Source organism: Solanum lycopersicum, chromosome 3, assembly GCF_036512215.1.
Source record: "Solanum lycopersicum chromosome 3, SLM_r2.1".
Taxonomy (NCBI): domain Eukaryota; kingdom Viridiplantae; phylum Streptophyta; class Magnoliopsida; order Solanales; family Solanaceae; genus Solanum; species Solanum lycopersicum.
Window position 1 is genome coordinate 56,804,966 of NC_090802.1, and position 18,412 is coordinate 56,823,377.

The 18,412-nt window shown below is 32.6% G+C and overlaps 2 protein-coding genes across 2 annotated transcripts; one reads left to right on the forward strand and one right to left on the reverse strand.

Annotated features, from left to right (window-relative positions):
- The first annotated feature begins 1,127 nt into the window (after nt 1–1,127).
- LOC101267689 (uncharacterized) lies at nt 1,128–3,378 on the forward strand. Its single transcript, XM_004235300.5, has 3 exons — nt 1,128–1,886; nt 2,193–2,281; nt 3,019–3,378. Exons 1-3 carry the CDS (start codon nt 1,421–1,423, stop codon nt 3,172–3,174), a joined length of 711 nt encoding a protein of 236 aa, XP_004235348.1. The 5' UTR covers nt 1,128–1,420; the 3' UTR covers nt 3,175–3,378.
- A 375-nt stretch (nt 3,379–3,753) lies between these two features.
- Nucleotides 3,754–14,004, reverse strand: LOC138347283 (uncharacterized). Its single transcript, XM_069295185.1, has 4 exons — nt 13,552–14,004; nt 11,075–11,285; nt 4,224–8,962; nt 3,754–4,078 (listed from the first exon to the last, which is right to left on the reverse strand). Exons 1-3 carry the CDS (start codon nt 13,732–13,734, stop codon nt 4,224–4,226), a joined length of 5,133 nt encoding a protein of 1,710 aa, XP_069151286.1. The 5' UTR covers nt 13,735–14,004; the 3' UTR covers nt 3,754–4,078.
- Between the last annotated feature and the right edge of the window lie 4,408 nt (nt 14,005–18,412).

The following is an 18,412-nucleotide window of genomic DNA, read 5'->3' on the forward strand; positions in this document are numbered from 1 at the left end:
TATGTAATAAAACCCTATGCACACATATAGTTAACTTATATCCATTGTAATTATACTAATTAAAGAATATTATGACAGGCTAATGTGATTATGTGAAGAATTATACAACTTAAAATCCTTATCACGTTAGAAAAAAGGTCACAAGATAAACATACCTACTACCTAGTAACATTCCTTTACTACAAGTGAAAAAAGTTCAAATTCTTGAGTAAGAAATATATAGATGTATTGAAAAATAAAATAGTTGAAACGTGATTTTCAAGGGTCAGATGAGTTGGATTGTAATTATATTGACACATGCAAAATTCAACATATTGGGTTTTTTCTCCTACGTGATATTTGGTATAGACATTGAAGTCTGACTAATTCAAATACTCTGGCTATAAAAAATCACTCTTTCATATTCGAGGCACGAAACTAAAATCAATTCTAGTTTTAAAAAAAAACAATTTCATCCAATGTATCATATTCTTTCGTGCAGGTTCATTATTGTTCTTATCATTCAACACATATTGTTTGATCACATTTGTGTTGACTTTGAAAAAAACATTTTATTAATTAAATCGTTCACCTAAATTTTACTTTAACGGGCTTCTTGTTGTTCTTGTACATTAGAAGGAAGTAAAGGATATTCCAATATAAATATCTATATATAAACCTACTTGTAGTACCTTTATTTACTTCACATGATTGAGGCCCCAACAAATATTTCTGCTCTCTTTATGATGAAAGATGATTTCCACATCGAAGGTGGATGAAGTGAATCAGACTTTTATATAATTTTGAATTTTTAAAAAAATCAAATTTAAAGTCCGTTTAACATGATGTCTGAATATGATTTTGAAAAATCAAATTTAATGTCCATTTAACATGATGTCAGAATATAATTTTGAATTTTAAAAAAGATCAAAGAGGCGATCATCATATTCGTTTTTGTCTAATATATTCTTACACATGCCATTTAATCCATTAACCCCCTGTTAAATTGACAAAAAAAATAATAGTTTAATTATTTGAACATTATTTTTATTTTTCTAACAAGTTACAACTATTTGTTGTCTTTTCATTAATTAATTTATCAAACGAACCGAAATACATGTTCGTCCACATCCCTTCAATGTTCAATTAACCATATTCCATTTTGATTAATTATTATTTAAAAAAAAAAAACAGTTATAGTAAAAAACTTAGGAACACATGCATGCATTTCTTGTATACCCTATATTCCTATTTCTTAGAGGATATCCTTATCGTTAATTATAGTAAGTTCCTAAAAGGAAAAAATAAATTTAGCTATACATGGTCAAAATCTCTTCTTTTAGGTCGTTTCTTCATACATTATCATTAATCAACTAGCTTTACGTACCATTGAGGCATAGTTATTATTGTTTTCGATCTGTCTTACAAAAAATCTTGAAAAATGGGGGGTGAAATTTCCAAGGTAAAAGGCAAGAACTATAGGATCCCCCCAAACTTCCTTCGTCGACGTTTACATGACAAGAAGAAAAGAAGGCGTTTTCGTAGGCCAACAAAACAATCTACACCTTCCAAGAAGGAATTACTTTCATATGCTATAGAAGATGATGAGAATCTAGAAGGAAGCCTTGGAAAAAGTGAGTATGTAATTAAGGATATTAAAAAAGTTGAAGCAAATGATGATCATCAAGAACGAGTGGCAAAACTGATAGAAGCAATTGTTCAAGAAAACGACGACGAAGAAGAAGATAAAGAAAGGGATTATGGAGATGATGATAATCATAAAGATGATCAAAGGACGATAAAGCGTAGTTATGATGATGAGGGGCCTGGTTCACCAAGTTTTAGAGTATATTTCACAAATAATAACAATGTTGTTGAAGACAAGAGGATTAATGAAGTAATTATTGGTATGTATTAATTTACTTTTCAAAAGATGTATAGAAACCATAAAAATGTCATTAGGACTCTAGCTGAAATTTTTGCATGTCCTTGTTTGTGCGTGAGAATGAATTGAATCTCCTTCATCATCGAAACATTATACTGACCCCCTTAATATAAAGAAAAATTGCAATATAATGCCAAAGAGGATTCAATATAGATGTTAGTTATAGTAAGGTGTGACATTTAATCGCTTGGTATATAATCCTGGCTTCGCCACTGCCAATGTTCAGCCAACTCTAACTTATTTCCTACTATTTAATGAGTAAATGCAGGTAACAAGGATGTCATTAAGAACACAACTCCAATAGCAGCTACTAGTAGACCAACAATCCCTATTGCTGCTACCATACCATCAACAGAGGTATATATATATGCATGAGATTCTTTAATTTCTATCAAAGATATTACCTTCCTTGGTATAAATGGCTGTTTTTAAAAAATGTATGCATACTAGAGAAACAGAGATGTAGCACTTGTTAACTGGAAGCTGTAGGATTATCCAATCTATTCAGAATTAAAGCCCGACCCGCTGTGCAATGCATTAGATTGAATACACTATTCTGAATATGAAGCAAAACCTATGTTGCTTGGGGCTTTCCAAAAAATTTGTTGTGCCCATGTGGGATCCAAACATGCACTAATTTTGGGGTATCCAACATGGTGCTATATTTTTGAAGAGTCCGAGCAAACATAGGTCAAAACTACTAAGCATTAACTATGAACTTATAATACTAAAGTATAACTACTTCAATACTAATGCCATTTAGCTAGAAAATGCAGAAAAATATTCTATGATCAAAGTTTCAAATATTTGGTTGATGTGAGTTTGTACATAGTCAATCTTATCTAGCTTGGATTGTGGCAGAATAGTTGTTACATGTATGTGCCATTATCATAAACAAATCTGCAGTCATTTGTTTACTTTTGAGCTTTTTAACAGCAAAGATTTAACTCTCTTCGCATTTTTCTTTGAGGGAAATAAACAAAAACATAACAGGAATGTAACAAAAACAGATTTTGCTAAACATCAGAATAGCATACATATATATATAAAACCAAAAGAATAAATAAGAGTGCTAAACTTACATTTTCATACAGGTGGTGCCTGTGGGCAGAAAGGTGAAGAAAGAAACGAAGAGGAAGAATTTTAAAAGTGCACTGTCAAAGAATATGCTGAACGTTCGATCATGTTACTCTACAGCTCACTCCAGGCACAAGCGCAACCATATTCTTCCTGGAAAAGCACCTGCTTGATCAAGCACCACACATTTACTTGATCGTCTTTTAGGGAAATTAAACTCATCACCCTTTGTCTGCTATGTTTAGTGGACGTAAACTATAGTTTAGCAAATCAAATAGCAGGTCCGCTGTAATGAAAAACTCAGAAATCAATATTATGAAATTGTGGACCTAAGAGATTGTATATACCTCTTAAATCCAGAATGTCATCTTCTTTTTCTTTGTTCTGGTCAACTCATATTTGAACCATTTCACACAATGATATCTGACATAGGAGTACACATAAAATTGAAATGTGAGAGTAAAAGAGTAGCAAAACCAAAAGGTAAGGCATTGGAAGACTAGAGCGGATGCAATGTCATATTCTTTTTCCCTGCTGAGAAATAGAATTTGGATAGATTACCAGGAAAGGAGGCAAATAACAAACAGAACTAATTAACAGCAGATTACAATCTCAAATCTGATTAACAACTTCTTTTCTACCAGATTTCCAGAAAGTTTCTTCATGGGTGAGGAAGCCAAAAAGGATTGACAAATAGCTCTTTTATACGCGCATGAGAGCTTGCACACACTACAGTACGGTAGATAAACATATGAACAAAAGAGAACAACTTTAATTACTTTAGAACTGAAAAAGAAAGCAGATGAACAATCTTAAAGACACGGAACAGAGGAATAAGCTTTTCAGCAATTGTATCTCTCCAAGTGCAATTTTAGTAAATTACACAGAGAAATCTAGAGCAACAAAATACAAAACAAAAGGGCATTGACGACTAGCAGGATTTATAACAAAAGATCAATCTTCGTTCAACAGACTTCTGGCCAGACCAGAAAACACCAGAGATCACATTTGGCATCTACAGAGGGCCTCAGTCAATCAAAAAGTTCCTCCAAACCATTTAAAACCATGTCTTCCCTCCTGCCCAAAATATTTTAGGATAGTCAATACTCAGATTTTGTATTTCAACCAGAGAGAAGATTAAGTAGATGATCCTGTTTTAAGATAAAAATCTTACAAGATATAAGGGGTATATAGTGGGGATAGGAGATTTTAACACAAATACCTATTCAGAAGGGAAGGCAGAGGAGAGAAATTCTTCATCCTCCAAAAATATCTGCAGATTCTTTGTTTTCATCAAGAACTCAACAGCTGCCTCATCAAATTCCAGGATGAACCCAAACTTGATCAATTCAGCCAGCTGAGGCACAAAATCTTCTTTCTCCTTAAGAATTCCCTCAGCAACTACTTCAGAGAAATATGTTGCATACTCAAGTTTGCCTTTGTAACCACCTGATTTGTCCAGCTTTTGTAGGAAGATTTTTGAACTTTTTCTTTCCCAACAAATCATTCGGCTCACTTCCACATTCAGGACTTCTCCAGAAGAAAGTGACAAACTGCAATCCATGGTGATTGGTTCTAATGTAGCAAAAATGCTAACATCCATGAGGCATTTGAGAGCTACATGTCTCTTGTGCACTTCCATTTGAAGTAAAGGATCAGCAAGGAAGCCAAGAATTAACTTAAACAAACCCCTCCCAATGAAGATTTCTTTTGGCTGCACCAGCTCAAGTCCATCACAATTAACAGAAGACAGGCTTTTCTTCAGAACAGATTCAGACAAATTGCGAACACCAATTTTGCTGTAAATTTCAAGTAGCTCCTGTCGAGGCAAAGATTGCAAGCTTGGTTGTGGGTACCAAACGAACAAGTGATGAGAAGAAGACTTTTCAAATAAATCCTTCAGATAGAGATCATCACCAATAAAAACATCACGTTTGTCGAGCATCAAAATTTCCTTTTTCAAGCCTGAACTTGCAGGAAGTTTTGACAAGTTTTCAGACAGAAAGTTCTCAGTTCGTGAGCTCCAGTGCTTCACAATGAACTCCCAGAAAGTTTGGCACTCTGATTGTGACAAACTGCGGCCAGCATTTTCCCATGAATTCCATAGCTTGAGAAAATCATCAAGAGAAGGATTGCTTTTGACACCTAATTTGGAGAAGAAACTGAGCAGTTCCTTATCATAGTGCTTCTCTAGGACATGCAACTGCAGGCCAAAGAAACCACTTTTGTCATGCAGAACACAATCGTCAGAATTCACCCAATCTCCATCGTTGTCACCATTTGGAATCCATATTTTTCTAGCATCTTCTTTTGCTGGTTCCCAGTTGAACTTGCTCAAGTACTTATAGATCCGAGTGATAGTAATCCTGCTAGAATGTGAATCAAGATAATCAGCAAGCAAAGAGCATCCATCTCCAATTTCAACCACAACACCAAGAGACTTGAGCTCTTTCTTATATGATCCTATGTTGGAGCCATAAAAGTTTTCATCGATGAAAGGACCATCTTCAGGCAGTAAGATAGGATTCCACTTAGGACCAAACAAACAACACTTATCTGGTGACCTGTAACCAGCATTAGTCTTCATCCATTTTCTAGCAAGCTTTGACCGCAAAGCAATCAGATAATCATTATGATTCATCTCCAATTTCTTCAAGCACTCTAACAATGAGATTGCCACTGGAACAGTAATGACACTAGGGTCACTAGGAAATCGTAGGCTTGCAGGCACAAACTTTGCCCCACTTTCAAAAGTCACCGCAACTCCCAAACTCTTAAGTTCATCCTTATACTCATGAATGTTCCTTCCATACCGAGCCTCACTATCATCAATAAAAGGCAACAAAGAGATTGAAGAGAGAGCTTCCCAAGCTGAATCAAAAAGTATGCATTCTTTAGGTAATTTATCACCAATTCGAGTTCGCAGCCACTCAACCTCTTGAATGCATCTCTTAAGATCTGAAGGAAATTTAAAGTTAGTTTTCTTCAACTTTCTGTAACATGAGAGAAGGGAATGAGCACTATCTTTGTTTAATGAACCCTTAGATGTCTGCTGCCTGAACACAGCAACAAAAGCTTTAGTTGCCTCCTCAAAATCAACCACCACCCCTAATTTCTTCAACTCGCTTTTAAATGACAAGATATTGCTTCCATAGAAATTTGTATCAATGAGAGGAAAACTGGAAAACACCTGCAGCAGGCAGCCCCACTCAGGATCAAGCAAAAAACATTCTGCCGGAGATTTCCACCCCATGTTTATGGTCTTCATACATTTGTTATCCTTAAGTGCCATGCATATTTTTTTAGATGATCCCAGGTTGCAAATACACTTCAGAATCAGGAGCAAAGCATCAGAACGCAGGCAACCTAAGCGTGTTGGAGATTTCAAGTTGTCAACAACAAGCTGGTAATTTTGATTAAAACCAAACACCACTCCAAGCAGCTTCAGTTCTGTTTTAAAGGAATGAATCTCATTCCCATAATGCCTATTATCAATAAATGGAATGTCACTGATCAGTGAGGCAGCATTCCACTCACTGTCCAAGAAAACAGACTCCTGTGGGCTCTTCTCACCTTGAGTAGTCTGCAACCACCGCTTATCATTAATGCTATTGATGAAGGTGTCAGGGGAAAGAAATTTCTCCCTCAGATACTTGATGAAATTGAGTATTGACATCACGTGGACTTTGGTTAAAGTAGAATAAGTTGCCAGAGACATAAAATGCTCTCCAATGTATTCACATGCCTCTTTAAATTCAAACATGACACCTGTTGTACTTAACTCCTCCTTGTACTGTATTATTTCACTGCCATAAAACCCCTGATCCACTAATGGAATATCTACAAGAACTGATCTACTTTGCAGCAGATGTCCCCATGATGAAGTATGGAAGAATGATTTTGATGGAGGCCTGTAGCCTGGGCTACCACTTAGTGATACCTTCAGCCAGCTTCCCTCCCTTATGCAGGTCAAGAACTTTTTAGGAAAGGAAAGCCTGTTCCTTTTCATCTTACGAATCCAATCTAACATTAGCAATGCATTTTCCTTGGTCAGTGGAGAATACATACTAGAAATTTCTGCATCAGGAGGGGGTAGGTCTGGAATGTCCATAGCTGCAACATTGTTCCTGAGAAAGGCCAGAAGCTCTTCCTTGCTGCTACAAACTCCAGCATAGCTACCAGAATGCAAGTAACCTTCTCCGAGCACAACATAGCCTGAAGCTTTCCAAGGGTTTGAACCAATCAACCGCACCCATTTACTTCCATTTGCAGGCACCACTACCCCTTTCCACTGTCGGGTGACATGTCCATAGTTATCAACGAGCGGCAAAAAACGGCATAAAGCAGCAACTTGATCTTTTGATAAATAGTTCCTTTTGAGGGACTGATGTAAGAAGTGGGCAAAAGCCATAGCAATGTTTCTATCATCATTGTTTGTGTTAAGAAGCAGAACAGCAAAGTCATGCACATTCACAGATCTCACCTTGACCTCATCTTTAAGCCAATCCAAAACTGTCCCACTTTTAGAATGATCCCTGACTGCTTCTTGTGTTGATTTGGCAAAGAAAAGATGATTGGCAAAACGAAATTCTGAGTTCCAGTTGATCAGCCAAGAGATGTGACCAGATTCACGAGATAAAAATAACGAATGATCACCGTTCAGTGCCTCATATATGCTACACAAAACTACATCATCATCAAAATCAACATATTTCAGAAGTTGTATGTTCATCATGTCAGTTGTCTTGAAAGAAGACCATTTCTCAGCAACAAATGCTAAAAGTTCTAAGTAAACATCCTCTGAGACTCCCAAAACAAAATTGGAACTCTGAATGCACTTTGCATACCATCCATTCTCAACATGTTTCACTTCCAGAAAGCTCAAAATGTGGTTGTACACCCCCTTATCAAAATCTGAGTTTACGATGAATATTCCATGGGATGAGATGTTATGCAAGACAACCCCCTGCTTCCTTGCCTTGTTAAGAAGATTCCAGAAAGCAGGAAACAACCTACCAACGTCATTGGGCTTCTGAAAGAATTGTTGTTCCACGTATGACTCACATGGAATGATACTTTCATCCAGCAGTTTTCTTTTAATGGAGTCTCTCACGCCATTAAGAATTGGATAAGGAGATTCATTCACTGGCAGAAAGCCAAACATATGAGTAAGAGTGGAAACTGGAGCACCTTCACTAGATCTCACAAGTGATGTGAAAGCATTGACAAAAGCAGAAGGAACACAGTCAAGAATGCCCTGGTTCCATATGTCATCCAGAAGGATCGTCTCCCTTGATGATGCTAGAAGAAAGTCTGCTTGAATTATGAAGGGGAAGTTTGTAACCATCTCCGTCGGAAGAAAAGCATAAATCCCAGGAGAGCTTGTTCCCCTGTTGAGGCGCTCTCCATTGGGAAAAGCTAGAGTGATTACCCACTCATCAACTTCCATTCTTCTATCCACTCTATGCTCCCGCCTGACAGGAAACTTTTGTTTCCACATGTAGTAACTGCATTCACCCATACCAGATTTTTCATCAGCTGAGAGATGTAGCAGGTAGGATTCAGCATCAATGTTTTTCTTCTTGACAAAATCAGTCTCACTGGAAATGGAAATAGCACTAACTGTGTTAAGCCTGGCATCCTCGTTGTCTTCCCTTACTGAGAGCTTCTTTATCTTTGAAAGAAAAAGAAGAACTTCAGGATGAATGCTGGAAAGCTTCTGCTTAACAGGTTTCACCTTGTCAGGTTTCAGTGGAAGCACCAAAGTTGTGGCTGGAAGGGTAGCAGAAGACCCATAGACTTGTCTAATAACTGAAAGAGTTGGATTTGCCTCCACCCACTCAGGTACAATATAGCCTACATTGCAGTGCTCGCAAGGCTCCTCGCTGAATCGTATCTGATACCCATTGCTGAAGATATAGGGCCGAGCAGTGATGAGAAACACACTCTTGAAGCCAATGCCTGAGATAAAAATCCATCAAATTCTTTTAGAAATAAGTTGCAAATTCGGATAAGGTATATGCATATTCAATTAGGTAAGAGAAAGTAATAAAGATTCGTAAAATTCAAATGCACTCCGTTACCAAAACTCATCAAGAAACTAGAAAATGATCAATTTTCTATTCAAAAGATAATGTAATATGAAAAAATACAACAAACAAAGGACCGGCTGGTATGAAACTGTATACAGTTTTTCTACACTACAGTGCAACTTCATACAAAAACAAGTTTGAACTGAAATATAATGTATATAAACAGATCATTTTGGCATAAAAAAAGAAGAGATGATGGGGTTAAATAGAAACAAACTTAATCTCTTCTATTAAAACAATCATTGATCCACTAATTAAAAAAAATACTAATAAGATATTTTGTAGCTCTGGTTTAGCATAGAGGAAAAATAGAAAAAATATAGCACTTCATTTTGATGAAAACAGGGTGAGGGGGGGAACAGTTTACGCAGACCTTACCTCTACCTTAGAGGTGAGGTAGAGAGGCTTTTTCCTATAGATTCCCAGCTCAAGACAAAAAACAGTCCAGAAAAAGACAAAGGGAAGTAATAGATGAGGATTCCCTTTATGTGCTTGCAAAACTGTTACTTTCAAAACAGACCTTATTCAGTTGGATATTCCAATTTCAACTATCAAAGCAATAAATGACCAAACATGACTATATCTACAGCAAATACAATGGTAAAATAATCCAGAGAGCAAAATAGTGCCTCAAAAAACAAAAAGAAAAACAAGTTACGGTCAGTTTTGAAAGTAAAACATCATTCCCAAACGAGTAGTCAGCTATATGAACTAATCTATATGTGTCATCATTATTGAATGCGTCCTCTAGGCAGATTAAGTATTCTAAAACCATAGTTTCTAATCTATTAAAAACATAAAGGAGAAATGATATATGATGACTATGAATTACTATTCACTCTTTGTATTCGACAATTTAAAGCTTAATGAACCATAAAGGCAATCAACAGGTACAACAAGCAGTAACAGTACTTTAACACTTCAAACTTTAGGCTCCATCTGGACATATATTGGAATCACATTGATTTGAACTTAAAGATGAAGTTTTGTTTGGACATTCAATATAGAATTCTTAAGTTGTGTTTTTTTGGCTAATGAACATGAAAAACCCACATAAACTATCAAAATTATCTGAATTCTTATTCAATCATATCAAATGAGGAAACCACAGTTCATAAACAAGAAATCAAAATACGCTGAGGCGTTGCATTGATAAATTGCATACTTCCATACTCTTATTATAAATGAAATGTTTGTGATTTCAAAGTTTTAAATAAACATGATTTATTGAAAGTCATCAAAAGTAGTAACTTGTTATTGAGTTATTCTTTACAGCTAAATTCTCTTCTCTTTTTTTTACAAAATGTAAAGTATTTTCTACAAAAAAGATCCAAAATCCAAACATGGCATTTGAAATCATGACCAAAGTGTTGACTCTGTGTAGTATAGAAAGGAGAAAGTTTTGAATTTAGTAGGAGCTAAGGAGGAAAATGAAAACAAACCTAAGAACAGATAATGAAGCAGATGGCTCTTCATCTCAAGACAAGATTGACAGAGTTGATTCAAGCACTAATGTTCTATATGAGATGTGTGTGGCACAATTTAGATGTAAAACAAATTCGTCACTTCTTATTACGGACTGTTTAAATTTAAAGGACAATAATTTCACAACAACAACATGCTCAGTGTAGTACCACACAATGGGGTTTGGGGAGGGTAGAGCATATACAGACCATGCCTCTACCTCAAACGTGACACAGAAAGGTTGCTTCCAATAAACCTCAAATTCAAGGCAACAATAGTATATGAAAAGACATAATGAATTTACAATAGATAGTAACAAAACAAAAGCTAGGAACATAATAGTACTACAACAAAATAATATTACAAACAAACAACACAAATAACATATAGTCACAAAAATCAATGACAAGAAAGTGCAATAGTAGTCCTGCGACTACAAGTATAAGCTAGTAACAGAAAGAGTGGCAAATATGAAGAATGAGTTGATTTACAGTAGAGAATTGGGGAAATTAAGTACCTTTTTCGCCGATATACCCTCGCTTCCGATTGCCCTTCTTGGTGGAACGGCCGACGCTGCATATGGACTCAATGTTCTTGCGGGAGAATCCTTTCTCGTTATTGAAGATCAAAAGCGTGGCCGGAGCTCCGGTCTCCGTAATATCTTTCGAAGTTACCACGAATTCCAGCGACGGATCAACGCCGTTATTGTACTCGTTATCCTCCGCATTCTGCAATTACAAAATATCATTAATATTACCACTCACAACTCATACATACGCCTGGCTCCATAAAAAGATTCAATACGAAATGTAAGATTTTATGGAAAAGGGTTAAAATTATTTCTGAATTGTGCGAAATAGATCACTTGTATCCTTTATTATATTTTGGAGTAAAAATATCCATTGTTATTTTAATAGACCACAAATATAATCAAGAGTTAACACTCCTATTTTATAGTGACGTGACACGCCACATAGGACTAATCCCTCTATCTAAGATTGTCATCTAAGATTTAGTACAAAAGAACTTGATCTGTGGTGGCGATAAAGTTGCCACAAAAGATTATGAGTGATTTTTAGTAGACTAATAGTAATATTCATTTTTTCAACAAAAAAATATGATAATTAATTTTGATTGCAATCTAATTTTCTAAAATAATTAAATTACAATATTAGTATTACAAACACAAAATATTATTACAAAAAATTATGAAAATTACTTCTTGATCACATCTCCTACTATATAATGCATTGATACATTTTCATATAACATAAAAATAAAAAAATATCTTCAAACTCCTACTTAATCGACATCATTTTCATTTTGTTGAAAAATAATGAAGAAAAAAAACACAATTAGAATTTAATGCTAAAAAATTTTAGTGACGATTTTTTGGACTTTTGTGGATACTATTGTCGTCGCTAAAGATCTAGTTCTTTTGTAATGAATCCGAGTTGGCAATAGTTAGATGGAGGATTAGTTCTATATGGCATGTCATGTCACTAAAATTGAGGTATATTTGTGATATCTTAGAGTAAGAGTGAGGGTATTTTTGATCCCAAAATGGAAAGAAAAGTATAAATAATCTATTTTACATAATTTAAAGGCAATTTTGACTTTTTTTCGTAGATTTTATTACAAATAACCTTGAGGAATTAGCATTTCAAGATGTCTTCTTGAGAAATTAATACTTTAATATGAAGATTGAAATAAAAATTTAGTTTTCTTTATGTGCTAAATTGGAGAAATAAAAATGGAAATTATTTTTAGTTTAGTGTATAGTTGGTCCCAAAAGTTGGCATCCTAAAGTTGGGCATTAAGTTTTACATAATTAATTGTGCAATGTTCATTTTAGATATAATTTCTTTATATTTTTTTGACACATTACTATAAGAAAAATTGAAGGAGAGTATAGTGTCACGTAGGAGTTTAAATTTGGAAAAATATGAGTAATTTTCTTAGATAGTTGTTATTCATGTTACATTGTTTAACTTTAAAAATTGAAATTTGAAGCATTTAAAGATTTTTTATTTTTCTCTTGCAATAGTCATTACTATTTTTATAAAAAAAAAGGTTTAATTTCATTTTTTTTCCTTTAAAATTGAAATTAGAGGTATTTAAAAATCATACATTTTTTGTCGCTACAATTTCCTTTAACAAAAAAACTTTTATTTTCTATTTAAAATATTTATATTAAAATTTCTGTTTTCTTAAATTGTATTTTTAGAGCATATTTAAATACTTTTTGAAAAATTAAATTATTCTTGAATATTTGTGGTCTCCATTTATATATAAATAGATTTTTTTGGTTTAAAAAAAAAAGACAAACCCACATATAATACCCATTAAAAAAATTACATTAACAACTATAATATGAGCCCTCCAATTCTTCAAGAAAATATGTGTATTCCTCCGGTTCTTTAAAACAATTAGAAAAATATTAATAATAAGTTAAAAAATGTGACATGGCACCCTAGTAGTAGAGAAATAATGAATTTTTTTGTATCAAATATATTTTAAAGAAAATAGACAAAATTGGATAATATTGTAATCCTAAAACAAACATAAGTGATATCCTAGGTAATTTGACTGACTATCTAGGAAATTACTCAAAAAATGTTGAAGCTATGACTTGAAAATTGGACATTAAGAAGAGAAAATAAAATAAAAAATTAGTTAGATTAAGTCTTTCACACGCAATTGTTGAGTGTATCAACCTCACTTTTGACACGTCAATAAAAACTGTCAAAATAACACAACACAATCTAATATGAAGTGCCTAAAATGAATATCGTGTATTAATGGAACATGGCTACTTTTATGTCCGAACAAAATGATTTTTTTAAAATAAAACCAATATATACTGAAAAAAAGATCATGTAAAAAATTAATACTAAAAATATAAGCAAACTCCAAGATATTATCCCCATGTGATTGACACTAATGATCGAAAAAAAGTCATCGAACTGTAAATAATAGAAACAATGCATGAACCTGAATGAGTTCCATGAGGAAGTGGACATCCTTGGCATAAAGCTCAGCAGATAGATTCTTAACAGCCTGATGAAGATCCTCAGTAAGTGGATTTGCTTCACCCCCTATTGAGAATTTGCTTCTTCTTATTTCTTCAATGTGCTCTTTTGGTGTACCCATTTTCGATCGATGATCACCAATCATAAAACTAAATATGATTATGCTTATAATATACTCTCACTAGTACAAATGAGAGATGTTGCTGAGGAATTTATAGATAGATGGAAACTGTTGATTACCCACACCTTGAAGAAATCTAGTTGACTCCTAGAGTCCTTGTCCTAGGCATTGACGAGGTGGGGCCATCTTTAATTTCTTCGCGAATCATAGAAATTAAACTATTACTAAACTTAAAACTATGACGTTTTGCTATGAAGGTATAAAAATGCAAAGAATGTCACAGAAATTAAAAACACGTATAATAATATTTTTACCAGTTATAAATAATCTTATTATCTAATGATTTTTTACACATTTTATAATATTCGAGATCTTAAAATATTTGATTCTACAAGTAAGAATTTTGTAATTGGTCCTTTTACTTAGATCATGTTGGATCCGAGTTAATAAACTACGTACCAACTTGTCTTCTCTTTGGTATTGATGTATGTAAATCTCCAATGAATTTGATTGGAAGTTCAAAAGGTAAAGTAAATTTCCTTATTTTCTGTTGTTCAAATTTTTTATTTTATTACTTACTATATAAAGTATATATTCTTTTCTCCATGTTCAAGTGAGACCATTTTGATTTAATCTCAATAGTATAGTTTAATAAAATATATATGTGCACCTAAAATTAAAATTGATGTGATTATACCTTTAACTGTTCATTTGGATTAAAAACGAAACTTATACATTAACTTTTAACGAAAGTATTAAGTCAATATAAATCAAATAAAATGAAAAGTTGAAAATAATTATTCATGAGTTGCAATCTTCACATATACTATTTCCCTAATGGGAATCTATTAATTTTGCCGCATGTTTGGCGTAACAATCGAAATCATAAAATTCAATGTGAACTATGCGATTAGTGTGAAAAGGATAGAAACTTCGCCAGGAAGGAGGCAAACAGGGAACTACGAAGAGAGCTTGCATTAGATTTAAATGCACATGTCTTTTTCAATTGACTATTGGGAACGACAAAAACCATAATTTCCCCCAATTTTCCTTCTTTTTTTCTTTCACAAATGAAATTCGAAAATCATATGCTATACAAATTACCTTTTTTGAATATTTTTATTTTTTTAATTTTTAATATATTTTAATTTAGAAGAAAAGAAATTACTTTATATTAAGAATAAAAGAAATATTATAAACTATTGAAATTTCTAATCAAATTTTCTGATCACTTAACATTATTCTAGATAAAAATGACTGTCTTTAATCATACCTTATAAACGAAGTTTTAGAAGACAGAGAGAAAAGAAATTGGTACGGAGCATATTGGCCTTTAAACGTTCATTGGTCTCTATGGTCTTCCCTAACTTTGCCTTTAATTAAATCTTCTTTTTCCAAGAAAGTAACTTAATTAGAAATAATCAAATTTATCGTTTCCTCTAGTTTTTGTAATCAGTTGATCCCACTCTTATTTGGTAATTCGTGAGCATGTTTACATTCCATATCACTCTTCAAAAAATAATTTGATTCGACTAGCAAATCGTTCTTTCAAAAAGAAATATCAAGAGAACGATCATTATTTTAGATGTGTTTTCATCTTTTGATCAGAAAAATCAAGTTATTTCAGAACTATTTTCCATTTTCGTTTTTCTAAAATTAAAAATTAAATTTTTATTTACTCACATCACAAGTTATTGCAGGCATGCATCAGAATTTCCTTACAATTGATTTATATCTCAAATAACTAATTAAGACATAGTAATTAATATGTTAATTATTAACTAAAGAATAGAGAAGACTTAACTGGGAGTCTTTGTAGTCATTTTCATAGCATTATGAGTTTGTGGGGTGACCTTTATGCCTTTTTTTCATATATTAGTGTCATTTAAATAAAAAGTTGTTAACGACTTTTACAACTTTTGACAATGGGATGTTTCATTCCACGTCTTTGCTATTCACAAATTGTACCAACATTAATATATATTGTCTGATTTTTAAAAAAAATGATCTAATTTGATTTGATACAGAGTTTAAGAAAATAAAAAAAATATTTGAATTTTGTGGTTCTAAATTAAAGTTATGTTGAATGTACAAAATTATCTTTTAATATTATAGTCTTAAACATGTCACGTGAAAAAACTGAAATTAAAAAATTACTAAGAAAAAAAAAATATATCGTTCCTTTTTAAATAGACCAAAAAGAAAATAAGATCGTTCATTTTAAACCGAGTAATATAATGTAACGTATATAATTGACGATAAGTGCCAACTGACACAGTTACTTCATTTGTTGTGACATAAGCTACCTCATAAAAATATGACATAGTATATCTTTTATTCTAATGACATGCCTTGCTTTGAACCATTATTTCATTTTTTTTATTTAAATTAAAAAGATAAAAAGATCAACATAAGTAATTAGTTATGACAGATCAACCAATAACCTTAACATGTAAATTAACTATCAAATTGTGGGTACATATAGTATTGGGACAACATTTATGTCTTCTTTATAGGAAGTGCTTTGAGGACATTTATACGTATAATTATAATATCAAAATACTTTAATATTATTTTCATGAAAAAGGATAATAGACCCAAAAAAAATGACTCACAAAATTATGTTGTGTCCTCGGGGGACTCGGGAGAACACACATTTAATTGTCCTTACAGGGTGGGGAATAAGCTTTCACGTAAAAGTTCTAATAATCAATTAATTGAATTACTAAAATTTTTTATTACGATACTAACAAATAAATGACATGATAACTTATAAATTAAATTGGCAAAAAATAGTCCATTTTTAATTTATTGGCAAAAAAAATGAATTTATTTTATTTATTTGACATTCACTAGTTATTTTGCTTTTCTTAAAAAATGTATTTTTGTTCCCCTTATTTTTCTCTAAACACGTTAAATTGCTCCTTCTTTTTGTCTTGAAAAGGGAAAGTATTTTTCTTCCCCTTATTTTTCTCTAAACACGTTTGATTGCTCCTTTTTTTTTTCTTAAAAAAATAAAATTTATTGTTTTATTATTCTTCTTTTATCTCTCATTTTTGTTTATCAATCATTTTAGAGAAAATGATCAAAAGCCCTCCCAAACTATATCCGTAATCTCAACTACACACTCCAACTTCACGGGTGTCCCATTACCCACTTAAATTATATTTTTATCTATTTTCTACCCACCAAAGTGCTGACCTCAACACATAAACCAAATAAGTCAAGCTGCATGATTTCTCCCTTTTCTTGCTTCCCCCATTTCTCCCTAAACTGAAAGAAGAACAAAGGAAGCAAAGAAAATTCCAAAAATCCTCTTTTCATCTCCTACTCCACTTTTGGTTTGATTATGCATCGTCAAAAGTAAGAGCATTTATATCAGATGATTCTGCATTATCAAGTGATATCACCATAATCTTTTTCCCAGATTTAATTTCGACCAAGAAGTTTGCAAATTCAGCAAAATTCCATGTTTGCATCTCACAACAACGTTGAACATTGGGTCTGATTCATCCATATTCAAGTTTTCATTTGCCATTTTTTATGAATTTCGAGAAAATTCAAACTTCTAATTAGAAACCTAAATAAGAAATTAGATCAGATTACAAACCCTAAATTCAAGATTTGAAGTACAAATGAACATTAACAACTAAACCCTACTTGATTTGAGAGAAATTCGTGAATTTTTTACTAAAGAAACAAGGATTAATGGTGGGGGAAGAAGATGTAATGGGTATTTAAAAGTGGGAAGATGACTGTAGGAGAAGGAGGAAATTTTTCGTCGAACTTTGCTTCAAACGCGCCTAGAGGCGGTGACAACACCTCCCATGACAGGTCAGCACTTAGGTGGGTAGAAAATAGATTAAAATATAGTTTAGGTGGGTAATGGGACACCCATGAAGTTGGAGTGTATAGTTGGAATTTCAGATATAGGTTGGGGGGCTTTTGATCATTTTCTCATCATTTTATAATAGACTTTTCTCTTTTTTGTCTCCTTTAATTTCTTGAATCTTTTTATACGTATATTTGTTTCTCTCTCAAATTTTCTAATTCTTCTTTTTAATTCACTTTGTTTATGAAAATCAAATACAACAATATGTTTATTAATGGATACTTCTAGTAATAATCTTTTATATATAATTTTGTTCTTGTCCAATTAATTGTTAAATTTCATGATTTGTGGAATTGAAGTTTTTCAATTTTGTTTTTTGCGAAAAATTATGTTATTAAGCCTCTTTTTTTTTCATTCTAAAATCTTTTTTCATATGTATATTTGCTGCTTTCCTATTTTGTATTGTTTATCTTAGTTTACTTTGTTTATGTAGATCAGATAAAATGGTCGTGATGCTTTACTTTAAACATTAAATGATACAAAATTGAAGGCATTTGAAAGAAAAATCATTGACCTACAATTTTCATATGTAATGGTTCACCTAATTCATTACGTACTAAAAGACATGAAAGTATACATTGTTTGCCTTTTAGAGAGGCACACATTGAACGCATGTTGTTTTTTGACCAAATTTTTTTATCAATATTTGTGATGATTTAATAAATTATATGTGTTAGTTATAATGGGCAATTATAGGTACTTATAAGTTCAAAGGAGGTACGAACCATGAAATAGAGTTTTTCTATACTTGAAACAAACTTATAAAACCAAAATTATGAACATCCGAAGTTTCTTTTATTTACACTGGTC